Source organism: Leguminivora glycinivorella, chromosome 2 (assembly GCF_023078275.1).
Source record: "Leguminivora glycinivorella isolate SPB_JAAS2020 chromosome 2, LegGlyc_1.1, whole genome shotgun sequence".
NCBI classification, from domain to species: Eukaryota; Metazoa; Arthropoda; class Insecta; order Lepidoptera; family Tortricidae; genus Leguminivora; species Leguminivora glycinivorella.
In genome coordinates this window covers 20,692,205-20,710,621 of record NC_062972.1, presented here as the reverse complement: position 1 = coordinate 20,710,621, position 18,417 = coordinate 20,692,205, and the positions used below count along the sequence as shown (strand labels likewise).

Sequence of the window (18,417 nt, the reverse complement as noted above, 5' to 3'; positions counted from 1 at the left end):
CGCTCATTGACAAATGACAGAATTCTGAAAAAATCTATACACAAAAACAAAAGACGCGCGCTAGCAGCCGAGCGCATTCCAAATTCCATACCGGCCAGGCTGCCAGCACGCGCGCAGCACGTAGGTTGGTCGTTCCGTCGCCTACGATGAGATTTTCACAAATTTGACGCTCAAGGTCTGAAAATAAAGTTAGTTTTTTTTTAATTTTACCATTGTAACGGTAGAGCCAGTCCTCTAAAAATCTAATCCATATAGCAAATAGGTCGGTAGGATTTTTTTATATTGTTTAAAATAGGCCAGAAGCAAATGTCGTGCTTTCTGAACGGGTTACATGCTTTAATTATTATTTAAATACGTTGTATGTTGAATATATGTATATATAAGTATTCTGCTACGCAACTGCACCAAAATGTTGCTACTCCCAATTATTTGGTTTAACGTGATCAAAACACTTTATGCTTATCAAGTCACCAATTCTGGTAAGATTTATCACATTTCTTTAGTACCTACATAATTAAGTAATTCTCATTTTGTAACTATTCTTTCAACCATACACCTAGGTACTTAAATTAATGCTTCTATAATATTACCTACTTACTGCGTGTTGTACAATGTACTTATTAAGTATTCAATGAGTGCGCGCTAACCCTTTGGGATGGACAAGGGAGCAAACTTCTTTCAACCAGACTTAAGACAAATAGGCACTCCTGAGACAAATAGGAACCTGCCTAGATCGTAAGACCATAGAAGGGCAACTAAGCAACTTTAGCTACCATGCTAGATTTTATCGATTCATTCTTGCAGGTGATGAACTGTCGTCTCGTATTTTGTACGGGGAAAGGGCCAATATAAGTGACTATCCATTCTTCGCTGCGCTATCAAATTGTGGGGCTGCCATAATCTCGGACAGGTGGTTGGTCACAGCGGCCCACTGCGTTATGTAAGTTAAGGAGCAGTTGGTACTCCAAAAACTACGAACTGAGAACATCATCAAACAATGTCCGCTTGTGCTCTATACTCTCTGGGTACTGCGCTTCCATTACTACTCAAACTACATACTTAGGGTGCGCGCCCACGGGCGACAAAGTTGCTCGACGACTTACGTATTTGTATGAAAAGTTGCGTCGCTTCGTGCCCATGGTTGCGACAAAAAAGTCGCTTCGAAAAGTCGCCCGTGGGCGGGCCATTTTATTCAAAGTTGTCCACCCCGAAAAAAGTTGATATGAAAATGAAACCGATAGAAATTTATTAAAAGCTATTTTTATAGATTCATTAATAAATAAATTTATATAAAATATAGAAGGTTCACTTGACTTTTAAGTAATTAATGAAAAAAATATGTTTTTGTTGAGTTGAGGGGAAGCGAGTGTTCCGTTCCGCAACCAAATTTAATCGCAGATAATGTAAATATAAAAGGTTTGGGAATTTTACAATATTTTTATTATTCATTCTAAAATAACAAATGAAGAAATTACACTTTCATTTTCACATAAATGCGGACTACTATTTTTTTAAACCCATATATATATCCGTTCCGTTACTTTCAGTACAAAATAGAGGAGAATTTTTAAGATTACTATACTGTTTCACAAGTTTATAGGATGCCATCACTTGTAATCAATAGTTTAAACGTTACTATTTCAATATAAAATAACGGAAACGTAGTTTAATAACAAATTGTATTTAATTTTTGCAAATAAAACTATTTGAAACATGGGACAGTAACGGATCTGACTGTATGGGTAACGGATGAAAGCTAAGGTCTCGTCTACACTTGAACGTGGGTACCTAAGACCTCCAAAGCATATCGCGAGTAATGACTAAAACAACCGGAGTGTGTAATCCGTGATTGATTACCATATTTTAGATGAGTTAATTTTAATCCCATACGTTTTTCTTTTATTTCCCGCAATCAAATGAAACTAAAACATCACATTAAAACCACGTGAATACCGCTTTATACTTCCATTCCGATACGTTTTTCTTTCCGCCTATACGAAACCAACGATCTAGTATCGGATCGGAAGTAACGGAACGCTACCTCCGGCGATATTTTACTTAATTATTTATTAAATAATCACAAATCTTGTTTTTAATTGGCTTATTTGGTTTCAATATTAGTACTTTGTTTTAGGAATCGATGTTAAAAGGTTGCATATTACGTATTTACCCGCAAATTTGGTTTCGGGAGGTGGAATGAGAAAATGTTACCCCTGAGTACGAGCTACTTTGATGCGTGTTTGGCGGCAACTGGCAAATGCAAGATGACGGTATTGAGTAGTTTTAAATTAATTTTGCCAAGCTGAATAAAATACTACCAAATGTTAGGAACTTTCTTTTAATTTTAACAGTCATTCTGCGGTTTCGGAATGGAAAATTCCACAATTACCAGATTCCGTCTCGGCAAATTATACTTAATTTTAAATAGTACGTTTATTTATTAACATGAAATATTTTGTAACATAATAGCGTATAACTCAATCTTTTCAAATTATGCCGTCATCAATATTTAGTACAATTAGTTATAGAATAAAATCCATAACAAAAACGATATTTGACGTGGGACAGCAAAAAATTGCCCATTTTTTAGCACATTATAATTTTTTACAAATACATAATTATAATAAAAATTTAAATGAATATTGTAAATTACTGTCAACTAAATTTGGGTTCGAATAAAAAATAGTCTTCATTAGTTTAGACTCTTTAAATACGCTAAATATTATATCAAAAGTATGGGACAAGCCAAAAACGGGGTGGACAACTTTGAAAAAAATGGCCCGGGCGCACCCTCTTACCTAAGTACGATATTTCCTCACAAAGCGGATTATATTTTTTCAGTAGTAACACAGGCCCGGTATGGGTAGGAGGCGACAGTATTAAGAGCAGCCAACGTTACACATACGACAAAGCGGTCATATATCCTCATTACCAAGAAATTGTTTTTTCAATTCTTCTCAATGATATAGCGATACTAAGGCTGTCTCAACCGTTGAAGTTCAGCAACACTGTTAAAGCAATAAAACTGCCAAAACAAGACTATGAAAGGAATGCAATCCATGCATTTGCTGGAAAGGGGACAAACGAGGTAAGGTATTTATATTATATCTGGTAGGCCTACGTAGCTCATCTAGGGGCACGACAGTGCCCCCGCCAAGTCGAGCTCGAAGCAAACACTGCCGAACCCGTACCCGTTGGCCGTTGAAGCGTCCACAATGGTACAAAACCAGGTGCTCCTTCACACCATTGCACCAAGCTGACGCCAGAACATCAAACATTAAAAAAAATAAAAAAATACAGACGAATTGAGAACCACCTTCATTTGAGATATTTGAGGCGGCGGTTAAAAACGAGCAAGTGAAAGGATTCTATAGTTGAACCACGAGCAAAGCGAGTGGTTCGAGAATAGAATCCTAAACTTGCGAGTTTTTTAACACGAGAAGTAAAATACATTTGCACCCGAGTGTAACACAGCATTTTTCCCCTCACTATAGCGAGGAAACTACAACGCAAAAAATGCGTTTATCACCGCTTCCAGTAGTTGCTCAGGTGGTAAATTATCTTTATTACTAGATTCACCTCCATTTATCAATTTTAAAGCAGTTAATTTGACTTTATTCAAGGTCAAATTACTTTACCCGACAAAACACGTGTTTCCGAGCTAAGTAGTGTGGTGAAAATTAACTTTAACTCGCGGTATTTGTTAAGAGCGTTATAACATTTCGGCGTCGGGCGAAATTAGGTATTTTACCCGCCGCGCGAGCCCAATATGCCGACCCTTTCTAGCACGTCTTACCACTCGCTCGCACTACAATAATGGACAAAACAATCTTGATCCTTTCTATGGAATTTTGATAACAACCACAATCTACTATCTCGATATAAACTTTTGGTTTCTAATAAACATTATTTTGTACGAAAATACGAGAATATAGCGCGAAATAATATCAATTATGTTAAAATTTATTTAAAAAATTAAAGTAATAATTATAAAAGTAGATCCCAGCCCAAATATTTGCTTTTGTTATATGATAAGTATTAGAGTAAAGTATAATTATATTAATATGATGATAAAATAAGACAAATACAATTCTAATTACTTCAAGGTGGTGCTCAGGGTCTGATGATGGAGCCAGATGGTGGTCACCAATACCAATGAACAATACGAGTATGAGTATACAACTTCGTGGTTTACATGTCATTCTAGCATTTTCACTTTCACATTTCAAGTGCATATACCACGAGTATAGGTTTTCGGGTGTGCTGATTTAAAAATTAATGACCGATTTGGAATCTGACATTGCTGACTATCACTTTGACACAAAAGTCGTCATGGGTGTCGTAAAATAGGTTTTAGGAGGTGCTGATTCCAAAATTAATGGCCAATGTGGAATCTGACATTGCTGACTGTCACTTTGACACAAAAGTCGTCATGGGTGTCGTCAAATAGGTTTGCGGGGGTGCTGATTCCAAAATTAATGAACAATGTGGAATCTGACATTGCTGACTGTCACTTTGACACAAAAGTCGTCATGGGTGTCGTAAAATAGGTTTTAGGGGTGCTGATTCCAAAATTAATGACCAATGTGGAATCTGACATTGCTGACTGTCACTTTGACACAAAAGTCGTCATGGGTGTCGTCAAATAGGTTTGCGGGGGTGCTGATTCCAAAATTAATGAACAATGTGGAATCTGACATTGCTGACTGTCACTTTGACACAAAAGTCGTCATGGGTGTCGTAAAATTGGTTTTAGGGGTGCTGATTCCAAAATTAATGACCAATGTGGAATCTAACATTGCTGACTGCCACTTTGACACAAAAGTCATCATGGGTGTCGTAAAATAGGTTTTAGGGGGTGCTGATTCCAAAAATAATGACTAATGTGGAATCTAACATTGCTGACTGTCACTTTGACACAAAAGTCGTCATGGGTGTCGTCAAATAGGTTTCCGGAGGTGCTGATTTGAAAATTAATGACCGATTTGGAATCTTGACATTGCTGACTGTCACTTTGACACAAAAGTCGTCATGGGTGTCTTCAAAAAGGTTTCCGGGGGTGCTGATTCCAAAATTAACGACTATTTTGGAATCTCACAGTGCTAATTGTAATTTTGACACAAAAGGAATCATGGGTGTAGTCAAATAGTTTTTAGGGTGCACTGATTCCAAAATTAATGAAATGATTTAAAAAGTAATGACCGATTTGGAACCTGACATTGCACAGTACCCCTGGAAAGGAAAACTATTTGACGACACCCATAACGACTTTTATGTCAAAGTGACAGTCAGCAATGTCAGATTCCAAATTGATCATTAATATTGAGATCAGTACCCATGAAAACCTATTTGAAGACACCCATGATCGCTTTTGTGTCAAAGTGACAGTCAACAGTGTCAGATTCCAAATTGGTCATTAGTTTTCAAACACCTCCGGATACCTATTTGACGACACCCATGACGACTTTTGTGTCAAAGTGACAGTCAGCAATGTCAGATTCCAAATTGGTCACTAATTTTGGAATCAGCACCCCTAAAACCTATTTTACGACACCCATGACGACTTTTGTGTCAAAGTGACAGTCAGCAATGTCAGATTGAACATTGGTCATTAATTTTGGAATCAGCACCCCCTAAAACCTATTTTACGACACCCATGACTACTTTTGTGTCAGAGTGACAGTCAGCAATGTCAGATTGAACATTAGTCATTAATTTTGGAATCAGCACCCCCTAAAACCTATTTTACGACACCCATGACGACTTTTGTGTCAGAGTGACAGTCAGCAATGTCAGATTGAACATTGGTCATTAATTTTGGAATCAGCACCCCCTAAAACCTATTTTACGACACCCATGACTTTTGTGTCAAAGTGACAGTCAGCAATGTCAGATTCCACATTGGTCATTAATTTTGGAATCAGCACCCCCTAAAACCTATTTTACGACACCCATGACGACTTTTGTGTCAAAGTGACAGTCAGCAATGTCAGATTCCAAATTGGTCATTAATTTTGGAATCAGCACCCCTAAAACCTATTTTACGACACCCATGACGACTTTTGTGTCAGAGTGACAGTCAGCAATGTCAGATTCCACATTGGTCATTAATTTTGGAATCAGCACCCCTAAAACCTATTTTACGACACCCATGACGACTTTTGTGTCAAAGTGACAGTCAGCAATGTCAGATTCCAAATTGGTCATTAATTTTGGAATCAGCACCCCTAAAACCTATTTTACGACACCCATGACGACTTTTGTGTCAGAGTGACAGTCAGCAATGTCAGATTCCACATTGGTCATTAATTTTGGAATCAGCACCCCTAAAACCTATTTTACGACACCCATGACGACTTATGTGTCAAAGTGACAGTCAGCAATGTCAGATTCCAAATTGGTCATTCATTTTGGAATCAGCACCCCTAAAACCTATTTTACGACACCCATGACGACTTTTGTGTCAGAGTGACAGTCAGCAATGTCAGATTGAACATTAGTCATTAATTTTGGAATCAGCACCTCCTAAAACCTATTTTACGACACCCATGACGACTTTTGTGTCAAAGTGACAGTCAGCAATCTGAGGTACTACATATTCGTAATCTGAAAGTAATCAAGTCAATAATTTCAGTTATTTTGAATCGACTATGATTCCGAATTATTGGTAATAGTAATGATTGTATAGATGATTAGTGATTCCTTTACATGTAATGGTAATTTACCGTTTCACTTGATTACATTACAAGTAATCTGACACCCAGTAGTGTCAGATTACAAAGTAAAATCAAGTAATCGTGTAATCCGGAATCGATTACGATTGGTTGGTTGGTACTGGTGACCACCATCTGGCTCCATCATCAGACCCTGAGTACCACCTCTTGTCAAAGGTCTTGTTGAGACGAACCCAACGAGCCTAAACACGAAGTCGTTTACTTACATGGTTCACTGGTACTGGTGACCACCTTCTGGCTCCATCATCAGATCCCGAGTACCATCTTGATGTGTCTTATCATCTTGACCGTATTGTAATTTTCACATTTTTATCATCACAACGTTGTAATACTTTAACATTTAAACATAACAAAGTATTACAAAAGCAAATATTTACGGATCTAGGATCAAATTCGTTGGTCGCTGTTTACACACACACAATGCGAGGATAGCCCGTGTAGAAACAAGGCGTCCGACCCACACAACAATAAATATTCTCGACGTTTGCGATGAAAACTCGGAGACCAAAGCGACATATGTCTTACCTCCTCGAGCTCCGGCGCGGCACTGAAATCGCAGGCGTCCGTCGCCGGTAAAATAGCGACAGGAAGGCTAGTTTTCAAAAAATTGGCAAAAAATCATGATAAAATATTATAACGACAAATGGATAACAGCAGTTTAAGCACATTGTGCAGATTATTTATATACTAAAATAACTTCGATAACATGTAGATTTTCGGAGAAATGATCACTTGTTTCGATGTATTTTCAAGACAAAATTGAGTTCGTTTTACTTTCAATTTCTCAATTTCAAAGGATTAAATGATAAATATTGTTTAATGGGCCTTAAATACAAGATATTTGGAACTTAAATTTACCTCATTTATGAGAGTGATCTTATCAAATTGTACATAATAAGAGCTCCGAATTCTGTGCTTCACGCGGTTTTTCCTAAACGAGCATCAGAAAAACAATCATTATTAATTGAAAAAGCTTTTTTTTTCATATGTTTTTTATTTAACCGACAGTTAATAAGATGTTCTAACTGAAACAAGTACTTTCACTGTCTTTTAGTATGAGTAAAGTGTACAATTTTGTCGATAAATATTGTGCATTTTACAATATATCGCCTTTTTTTGTCATAGCGCTCCTAAACAGACCATCTAACCCGTGTTATTTCAGAAAAAGCAAATGTCTCAATACCTAATGAGAATGAACGTGCGTACTGTGAAACAAGAAGAGTGTTTATCTCACGGAACTAATAGGCTGTTGCGTCGCTATTTAGAACCATATTTAGATTGCATTTCTAATGTCACTATTTGCTCTACAAGGACGGAAAATAAGCCTGGGATGTGCTTTGTGAGTACAATCGTTTCGAATAGGTAGTTTAAGAGTAGATAATCTAGGATTCGGAAAAGTTTTGAAACAGGGTGTCATGAATTTTATCTCTTAAGTCATGCTTGAGTCAGATTCTCGCACCGAGAGACCGATTTTTGAATCTCGAACGCATGAATTTGCCGTTCGAAAGTCGTAGCATTACGTCGTTTTCCACAGACTTTCGAACGGCGAATTCAAAAATTCAAAAATCGGTCCCCGAATCGATATATTCGATATCAATTCACGCAAAAAAAGCCTGCATCTACTGTGCAGATTCACTATTTTGTTAACGCTCAGCTATAGGAGTAGGTAGAGTAGCGTGATACTCTGCAGCCGGACCACCACGCTTTATTGTGCTCAGATTACCATGGTGGAATGTACCTCTGACATACCCCTTGTACCTCGTCGGAAATTGCATGTACCTCAGTAGTTTGCCAGAAATATGCATTTAAAAGGGGTCCGGCTGGGGAGTACTACTCCCCAGCCGGACCACGGCTGTACCCGCTCATATCACTGACTTCAAGATATAATTTAACTGTCAGAAGAATGTACCTGTTACATACCCGTGAATAAGTTGTTTATTCCTTTTAAAATGTGGCCTTATACATTATTTTTCATACATTAAAATTTTTGGTTATCGCGGTTAGTACGCGATTTCGTTAGCGCCTGAAATATGTGAATAGCAATGTTTTGCGTTTATATGAAATTGCGGAAAAATCTCATAAGGTATTACATCGACTTAAATTCAATTGTATATGTAGTATACATAATATATGTAATATTTATTATAGTATAATCTTTGTGTTATAACATAAATATGTATATTATCATCATCGGCATTCAAGTCTCTGAAAGACTATTCAAGCAGTGTCAGGTAGGGCAACAACGTTTTTCGTGGCTGTGTAAGCCAATACGGGAGCGGCAAACACGACCACAACTCTGGCAGGTGTAGTGCCTACCCGTGGCGAAGAGGTATCGCGCTGACAACGCTTGGCTCGCTTACTTGCGAGTGACGCAAACCAAGCATTGTCGTGGATTGTACGTCCATCAAACACCAATTTGCGCCACCTGTCTCTATCTTCGGCAAGCTCTTCCCATTTGTGGACCGGGATGTTGAAGGCGTGCATGTCTCGCTTGGCGCAATCTTTATGTCGTAGCATTGGCCGACCAACGCTTCTCTTGGCATCAGCTATGGCACCAAGTAAGACACGCCGCGGCAAACGAGAGGGTTGCATGCGATGCACATGCCCCAGCCAGCGTAAGCGTCTCTGCTTTAGCAGCGCAAAGAGGCTGGGCAGCTGAGCAATCACAAGCACCCTCTCGTTCATTACTCTGTCCTTCCAGTGTATGCCCAAAATGTTCCGGATGCAGCGCATGTGGAAAGCGTTAAGACGATGTATATTATATATATTATATTGTATATTATACCTAGGACATTATTAGTGTTATTACACGGATTGATAAAGTTCCACGGTAAAAGTCAAGAGAACTATCTGTGTCTGTCACATAAACAAATGCCCGTACTGTGACTCGAGCCTGGAGCATCGGCTTAGAAGGAATTACCAACTAGACCAGACGCGTCATCAAATATAATGACGCCTTTCAATTCTGGAATATTATGCGGTACGGTCGAAAGACTGTACACGAAGTTAATTAAGAGTTAATTATTGCCGAGTTAATTACTTATTCATACTTCTACTTGCGTTATTACAGTATTCCTGACGGCTCATCGGAGCCTGGGGTTCACTTTGACAATCCTAATCCTAAGATTTGGCGTAGGCACTAGTTTTAGGAAAGCCACAGTCATTTTGACCTTCTAACGAGAAGGTAACTAGGCCTTATTGGGATTTGTCAGGTTTCCTCACGATGTTTTCCTTCACTGAAAAGCGACTAGCAAATATCAAATGACATTCATAATTCATATTCATTTCGCACATAAGTTACGAAAAACTCATTGGTACGAGCCGGGTTTCGAACCCGCGACCTCCGTATAATATGTATATCTGTTTCTGTATGAATTAAGTAATATGAAAACCAAACCTGTCACATGTCAAGGCGGGTTTGACATGATAGTTAATCGTTATTGATAATTGCGAAATTATATTTGTACACAATAAACATTGCATTTTTATTTCAATTGAAACTTTGATACTTACCTACGCTACTACGATTAGTTAAGAATGTACCTACACAAGTACACATCGATACCTCTGGGTTCAATTGGCGTAAAGGACATTTTGGCGAAAATGAGTTATATATACAGTTTTGTTCAGAATTTCAAGCGCTATCGATCTGTGTAGTTAAAATTTCGATATCTCTTAAAAAGTTGCCTTTACGACCAAGATTTTCTACTATGGACTTGCAAAAATAGCTTTTCTGAAGGGGCGTAAATATCAAGTCATTAATTTTAAATTATTATTTGTGTCGTAAAGGAAATCTACAAATAAAAATATAGTCGTAAGTCACCTTGATATATATTGTTGCCCTTTAAGCCCTTACTTTCTAAGGATCACTTTCTATAGTAGTGTGATAAAGTTGGGCGTAAAGGACAAGTTTTTCTGTTCTTCGTCCTTTACGGCCAGCACTAAAAATATTTTATCCGCAACTGTAATCGATATCTTTGGGTTCAATTGTCGTAAAGGACATATAATGCAGGTTTCCAAGAGAAAGATATACCCACTTTTTTGTTTTTTTGACCTATATTTGTGACGTGTATAAGAAAATATGCAGATTACGAGTATCTTTAACCTAGTGTAGCAACCGTAGTGATAAACTAAACGATTTAGAAGATAGATGGTTGTAAAGGACACGTCAAAACGTTATAACGTCCTTTACACCCATGATTTGATAGGGTCGTAAATGACGGTCTTAGATGATTTTTATACAAAGTCGGGGCGTAATTGTAACCGAAATGGTACAAATGTAGTTCTAAGTTTACAATTAAAAACTGGAAAAATGTATCAAAACGTACTTAATATGGCATAGAATAGCTCTACATCAATTTAATGCAGTGTATTATTTATCTTAGCAACGAAAAAGAACAAGACTAATATTTTATATCCAGTTTTGTAATAAAAAAACAGTATTTGCTTAAAAACTATCTAATACTTTGGCAACAAATTCAAAGTTATTTTTTTAGTATTCGCCGCTGTCTGAATAGTCAGTAGGTTACGCATTCAGTCTTTAATTCTAGCAGGGAAACGCTTTCGTAGTATTATTATACTGAGGCGAGATGTAGGTAATTAAAAAAACATTATGGTAATCAGGGTACGTACCCAAATGCACAAACGCTCACGAAAATATCTATTTCGTAGCTATATATCTTTATCGCTCTTGCGTATTGCACCAGACTGCATTTTTGTCGGCGTCTGGCGTCGACGATTGCCATTCAGCTACGCCGGCAGTAAACTTTAACAGTAGACTATACTAACATTTAGTGCGACAATAACAGGTGCGTTTCGCTAGCGAATGAGCGTTAGCGTTTGGTGACTTGGCTATGTACCCAGGTACTTAAAGCATTGACTATAATATTTCTAGGATTGAACTCATAATTAAGATTATTCTTATTTAACAGGTTTAAGACTAAATAACAATCTTCTGTTTTAAAATTATCAATAATATGAATCAACATAGTAGGTAGTCTTGACTACAGTTTGTATACGCGTCCTAACTTGCGTTTATAAATAAGTACTTAACTCTTAGTTATTCTTAAAACTTCTTTCTACTTTAGACTTAAAATTACTGTCGTATTAATATAGTCTACTATTCACAGTTGCTGATTAAAGTTTACGTGATTACCATTAGTGTTTTTATATTTACTTAAACTACGAAAGCGTTTCCCTGCTAGAATTAAATACTGAATGCGTAACTTATTGAGACAGCCGAGCGGCGAGTACTAAAATAATAACTTTCCAAAATATTAGATAGTTTTTAAGCAAATGTTGTTTCTTTATTGCAAAACTGGATATAAAATAGTCTTGTTCTTTGTCTCTGCTAAATATTTAGATAAATATACACTGTAACACTAATGTGGCTATTCTATGCCATATTAACTACGTTTTGATACATTTTTCAAGTTTCTCAATTGTAAACTAAGCTAAAAACAGTTGCCATTTCTACCATTCCGGTTACATTTACGCCCCGAATTTGTATAAAAATCATCTAAGACCGTCATTTACGACCCTATCAACTCTAATTGCTCGAAAAAATCGTGGGTGTAAAGGACGTCCATAGCATTTTGACGTGTCCTTTACAACCATCTAACTTCTAAACCGTTTAGTTTATCACTACGGTTGCTACACTAGGTGAAGGATACTAAAAATCTACATATTTTTTTATATACGTCACAAATATAGGTCAAAAAACAAAAAAGATATAAACATTTTTCTAAAAAAAAAGTTGTTTTTTGCTTCTCCTGAAAACCTGCATTTTGTCCTTTACGCCAATTGAACCCAAAGGTATCGACATGTTAAAAGTGTTTTGTATTGAAAGGCGTCATTGTACATTTGATGACGGGTCAGTCAGGGGCCCATTTCTCGAAGCTACAAGTTACAATTTTACAAGTAGTCAATGTCTGTATGACAAGTTCGCTTGTAACTTGTAATAGTCCATGGGCCAGTGAAGAAGTCGGTATAATTTGGGGGTACTAAGTTTCCTTTTTACAGCAGTTAGGTAGGCCTATAAGGATGTTAAAAAACCATGATTGCCATCTCAAAATGGTAGCTAAACAAAATGGCCGCCAATCCAAGATGGCGGATATTGAGTTTTAAAAAATCGACCACAACTCCAGAAGTATTGGTCCGATTTCATTTTTATTTTTCTTAAACGAAAGCTCTTTTTGTGTACTCAAATATTTGTTATATTCATTATTTCGATAAATTCAACCATTAGTTAGTAATTAACGAAAAATATAAAAAAAATATCTTTTTTTCTAACACTTTTTGTCAAAAATCATGTTTCTACAAAATACCTTGCATATTCTAATAAATATTTAAATGCAGAAAAATAGTGCTATTAATTACCTTTAATTTGATGTATAAAAGATACAGACTTAATTTACAAAAACACATTAGAGGCTTAATTTTAATTCTGTCTTCGTTGAAATTCACCGTTGTGCATACAGTACTAAAAGCTTCAGGTCGAAGTTGTAGATTACTAATATGCTGTTTTTAGTATATTTCTGCAATTGTACTTACAATTAAGAAAAGAACTGAACATGTTAGTATCCGAAATCCATTAGCTTTAAGAATATAATAAAATATGTCATAGGTAAAGTACAGTTTTAGATATTTGATTATTTGTATAAAATTTCTTTAGTGATACAGCGCCAACCAACCGAGATAATACAAAATAAATAAACTAGACATAGTTGAGGTCCTATCTCATCACATTAACCTTTTGACCACCATGGGCGGATATGGCCGTCGCTGGAAATGCTTCCTAAGGACGCCAACCATGGCCATCAGTTTTGCCAATTACATTGGGGACCCATGCGGACTTTCTTAACACCTAATTTTGCTCAAATAATCGCGATCCACGTCTGTCTGGTATCCGGGGCACGACGTATTCTTTTTCACTATTTGGCGTTTAAAAGGTTAAGCCTAACCCTGATCCGTGTTCGAGAAAACTTATATTTAGTTAAAATAATCCTTGCATACAAAAGGTGAAGAACACACCCCAAAAGAAAAATAGTCTTGAGAAATTCACTATAATGCATTAATAAGGCAAATCTATGGAGTATCCGACTACTAAACAACGTGATATAGGTACCTACCGAATAAACCTTAATTTACGCACAGAAATATATTACTTATTACCGTTAATATAGATTGTAGAGCCAATATCACCAATATCAAGCCTTCAAGACAATCACAGGTAACAGATTAATTTTCTCCTAATTTTTCGAACTTTTATAGCAGGCATTCCACCTTCAATCACGACTTACGTGCCCTGGCCCGGCCCAAGCCCATTTTAGAGTAGCAATACGATCTCTATAATTCTGACCCGTCGCCGCATCAGCATCATCTCGTTTCGCTTCCATCGTAGAAAGACACCGAACGTGTTGTGCTCTATACCTCTATGCAACTTTTAGCCTCTTCATTTAGTACATTGTTAGTGTCCACGTCTCGCAAGCTTATGTCACGGTGGGAAGTACCCAGTTACACACTGATCAAACATGTTGGTCTCCAGTGACTGGTATCCTTGCCCTTAATACGTCCTTTAGCGTACAAAAGGCATCCAAGTCCTCCGTGTGATCTCCGCCGGCAGCGAGGCCGACCCAAGTCTCTGTATTGTGTTATGGTTCGCCACAACTCGACGTTTTGTGCCTATTTTGCGTGATGTGGGGGATTTAGCTAATCCTGCCAGCTTATCTCCTCGAGAAATCCTATTAGACCTTTAATGTTGAGTAGGAGAACATTGGAGAGGTCTCTCGGGGATCCGAGATGTTTCTTCCTGTATGGAGCCACTCTGCTCACTCCATCACCAGGTGAGAGGCACCCTCGTCACAGGGGAATGTTCATAGCATCTGTTATGAAAATATGTTTGTTAAGTAGTCTACGATCTGTTCTGACATTGGTTACCATTCTCAGGCGGACTTTCCCTAGTTGAAGGAGCGTCTTTGTGAGTTTTCCATTGATGCTAGGCTTGGCTTGTTTGACTGCAGCATTTGATCTGGTTTTGCCAGTGTGCTGTGTGTAGTTTCATATTGAGCATACCTTGCTGAAGGACATCGGGAGAATCGGCAGTCGACCCCAGCTGCCTGGCCAGCTCGTAGGCCGCATCATCACCTCGACATCCACTGTGTCCTTTGGTCCATTGAAGGATGATTTTGTTATTATGACTTACCTCCGTTAGTCGTTTATGGCATTCCTTAACCCAACCTTTATTTGTTGTTCCGGATAACGTATCTTCTGTTACTTGTTATAAAGGCTGAAATATGGAGCTTTGGATAAGTCTGTCCTTGCCGTAACTTTCAATTTGTACATACCTCTATATGTTTAACTACTTTAACCCAACACTCACCGACGGCATACAGTTCCTCCAGCACCTGACGGGGAACATGTGCTTCTTTGAAGATGACGATGTTATCCGCATATCGAAGATAATTGAGGCATACATTTATACATCTATCATCCCTATTGAGGCTTTTATAAATGCCTACCTGTTTAAAAAGTTGGCCAGATTGCATAACCCCGGAGTTACTCTCTACTAATTGAGATTCGTCGATACGGGTGCTAACTTTTCTTCTGATTCAATAGCAGGTTGCATAGAAACATTCACATTTTGGTACACCTTTTATGAAAATTCAACTCACGTGAGTAGGTAATTAAAACGTCTGTTATTAACGTCTTCTAACGTTTTTCGTTCGGTAATGACGAACAATACATGTTAATAATATTTGGCTCTACTTTAAGCGGTGATATTTGTCTCAAAGTTTGTCCATCCGGTATTTAACGGCTTCGTTGTTTAGTAATCGGTAAAATATAGGTAAGAAATATCTATTAATTCTGTACTAAAGAACATTTCTAAAGTTTGCCCGAATTCTGGAGGTGCTCTTCACTAACCCGCTCGTGCGTAGGTTTTTTTTTCAAATCTGAGAGTCCTTGAATGCGGAACGATTTTCAATCCGGAATACGATCTAACCCTTATACGCAAGATGATGACGGAGTATTCCGTCTCCCAGGCACAATCGCAACAGAATTGCATTGCGAATTCGCGAATATATGAGCGTAATTAGGCATTACGGAGTCCCAATTTTATTTCATTTGGCGTCCGTATCGTTGGCGTCCTTGGCAAGAATTTCCGGTGACCACCGTGGCCGTCCGTGGCGGTCAAAAGGTTAATGGTTCTACAGTCTCGACACATGTTAGTCATATACCTAGTACACTTAAATACTTAATTTTCATCATTGAGGTGTGTTGCACATATGGTATCTAAACAAATTTTATCCTAGTACTATCGAATATCTACAAACTCATGGATACTATCATGTTCTATTAACATAAACTATTATTCTAATTGTACAATTGCTAAAATAAACTAAAAACAGCATATTTGTACTCTACAACATCTTTTAGTACTGTATGCACCCCAACTGCACACATCTTTTAGTACTGTATGCACTCCAACCTGAAGCTTTTAGTACTGTATGCACAACGGTGAATTTCAACGAAGGCAGCTTTAAATTTAAGCCTCTATGTGTTTTTGTAAATTAAATATGTATCTTTTATACATCAAATTAAAGGTGATTAATGGCACTATTTTTCTGCATTTAAATATTTATTAGAATATGCAAGGTATTTTGTAGAAACATGATTTTTGACAGAAAGTTTTAGAAAAAAAGATATTTTTTTTATATTTTTCGTTAATTACTAACTAATGGTTGAATTTAGCGAAACAATGAATATGACAAGTATTTAAGTACAGAAAAAAAGCTTTCGTTTAAAAAAAATAAAAATGAAATCGGACCAATACTTCTGGAGTTATGGTCGATTTTTTAAAACTCAATATCCGCCATCTTGGATTGGCGGCCATTTTGTTTAGCTACCATTTTGAGATGGCAATCATGGTTTTTTAACATCCTTATAGGCCTACCTAACTGCTGTAAAAAGGAAACTTAGTACCCCCAAATTATACCGTTTGGCAAAATTAGACCAGCTGGCCCATGGACTATAACTTTCAGTTTTGAGAAATGGGCCCTCCAGGTACATAGTTGGTAATGACCCTGCCTTCTAAGCCAGTGCTCCAGGCTCGAATCGCAGTACGGGCATTTGTTTATGTGGCAAGCACAAATATATTTGTTCACGAGTTCTCTTGACTTTTACTTACGTTAGCAACTTATTATTAATCTGTGCTTTTACCGTGGAACTTTATCAATCCGTGTAATAACACTAATAATGTCCTAGGTATAATATACATATTTATGATGTGAAAGTTATAACACAAAGATTATACTATAATAAATATTACTTATATTATGTATACTAAATATACAATTGAATATAAGTCGATGTAATACCTTATGAGATTTTTCCGCAATTTCATATAAACGCAAAACATTGCTATTCACATATTTCAGGCGCTAACGAAATCGCGTACTAACCGCGATAACCAAAAATTTTAATGTGTGAAAAATAATGTATAAGGCCACTTTTTAAAAGGAATAAACAACTTATTCACGGGTATGTAACAGGTACATTCTTGTGATAGTTAAATTATATCTTGAAGTCAGTGATATGAGCGGGTACAGCCGTGGTCCGGCTGGGGAGTAGTACTCCCCAGCCGGACCCCTTTTAAATGCATATTTCTGGCAAACTACTGAGGTACATGCAATTTCCGACGAGGTACAAGGGGTACGTCAGAGGTACATTCCACCATGGTAATCTGAGCACAATAAAGCGTGGTGGTCCGGCTGCAGAGTATCACGCGGTAGAGTAGCGGTCGGTCGTTCTGTTGTGGCAATCCTCGCTTTAACTCTTTAACTGAACTTTGGTCTTTACCGAGAAAAAAATCAAATTCACGAACTTGGGTCTCTCACGTGACTTACGCCTATCTAAGATATAATGGAGGATTTTAAAAACCTGTCCCGAAACGTCAGTTTGTTTGTAGATTTGTTCGTAGACGGACTATAGTTAGGTGTAGGTGCCTTTGAGGAAGCTCGACTGGAGAACCTGGACCAAAAGCAAAAGCTTTCAACGGAAGTCTCGCCCTAAACCGTCCTACGCATATAACGACCAAGGGCAGCTTTATTGCGCACAGTGCGATCGACCGAATATTTAAAACGAAGTTCGGTTTTGCGAGACATATTATACCTACGTGCTCATCAGAGAAAGTTGTAAAGGTCGCCGTTGTCAGATACGACATGGAGGACTAATATATATATATCTATAGTTTGAAAATTTGTTCAATGGTTCTTTAAACAACTTAAAATACTGAAAATGTACTATCCCCAGGGTGACTCCGGCAGTCCTCTCGTTCGTAACAACATCCTGGTAGGAATCGCGTCCTACATAACAGACCGAGACTGCAAGAGGGCTAGACTCGGCTTGTTTACCAATGTCGCTCCTTTCGTGGACTGGATAACATCCGTTACTGGAGTTAAATAAAAACTATTAGTTTAATATTTACCATTGTTTTGTTTTCAATTACCTATAAGTGTATCCTTATCATCGTTTACTTCACCAATGCCATGGCCATGACCGTCGTTCTGCGCCTAATTACAGTAATCTCTACGATGCACGATGATACGAAACATTTAAGTAATTACTTATTACTCAATATTTCTTCACAATAAATTTCTATTAGTATGTATTTATAGCAAATTAT

At 37.4% G+C, this 18,417-nt stretch overlaps 1 protein-coding gene across 1 annotated transcript; it reads left to right on the top strand.

Moving 5' to 3' along the window:
- The first annotated feature begins 276 nt into the window (after window positions 1-276).
- Window positions 277-18,214, top strand: LOC125237665 (trypsin beta-like). Its single transcript, XM_048144802.1, has 5 exons — window positions 277-479; window positions 805-940; window positions 2,842-3,088; window positions 7,897-8,073; window positions 18,045-18,214. Exons 1-5 carry the CDS (start codon window positions 410-412, stop codon window positions 18,195-18,197), a joined length of 783 nt encoding a protein of 260 aa, XP_048000759.1. The 5' UTR covers window positions 277-409; the 3' UTR covers window positions 18,198-18,214.
- Window positions 18,215-18,417: the final 203 nt, after the last annotated feature.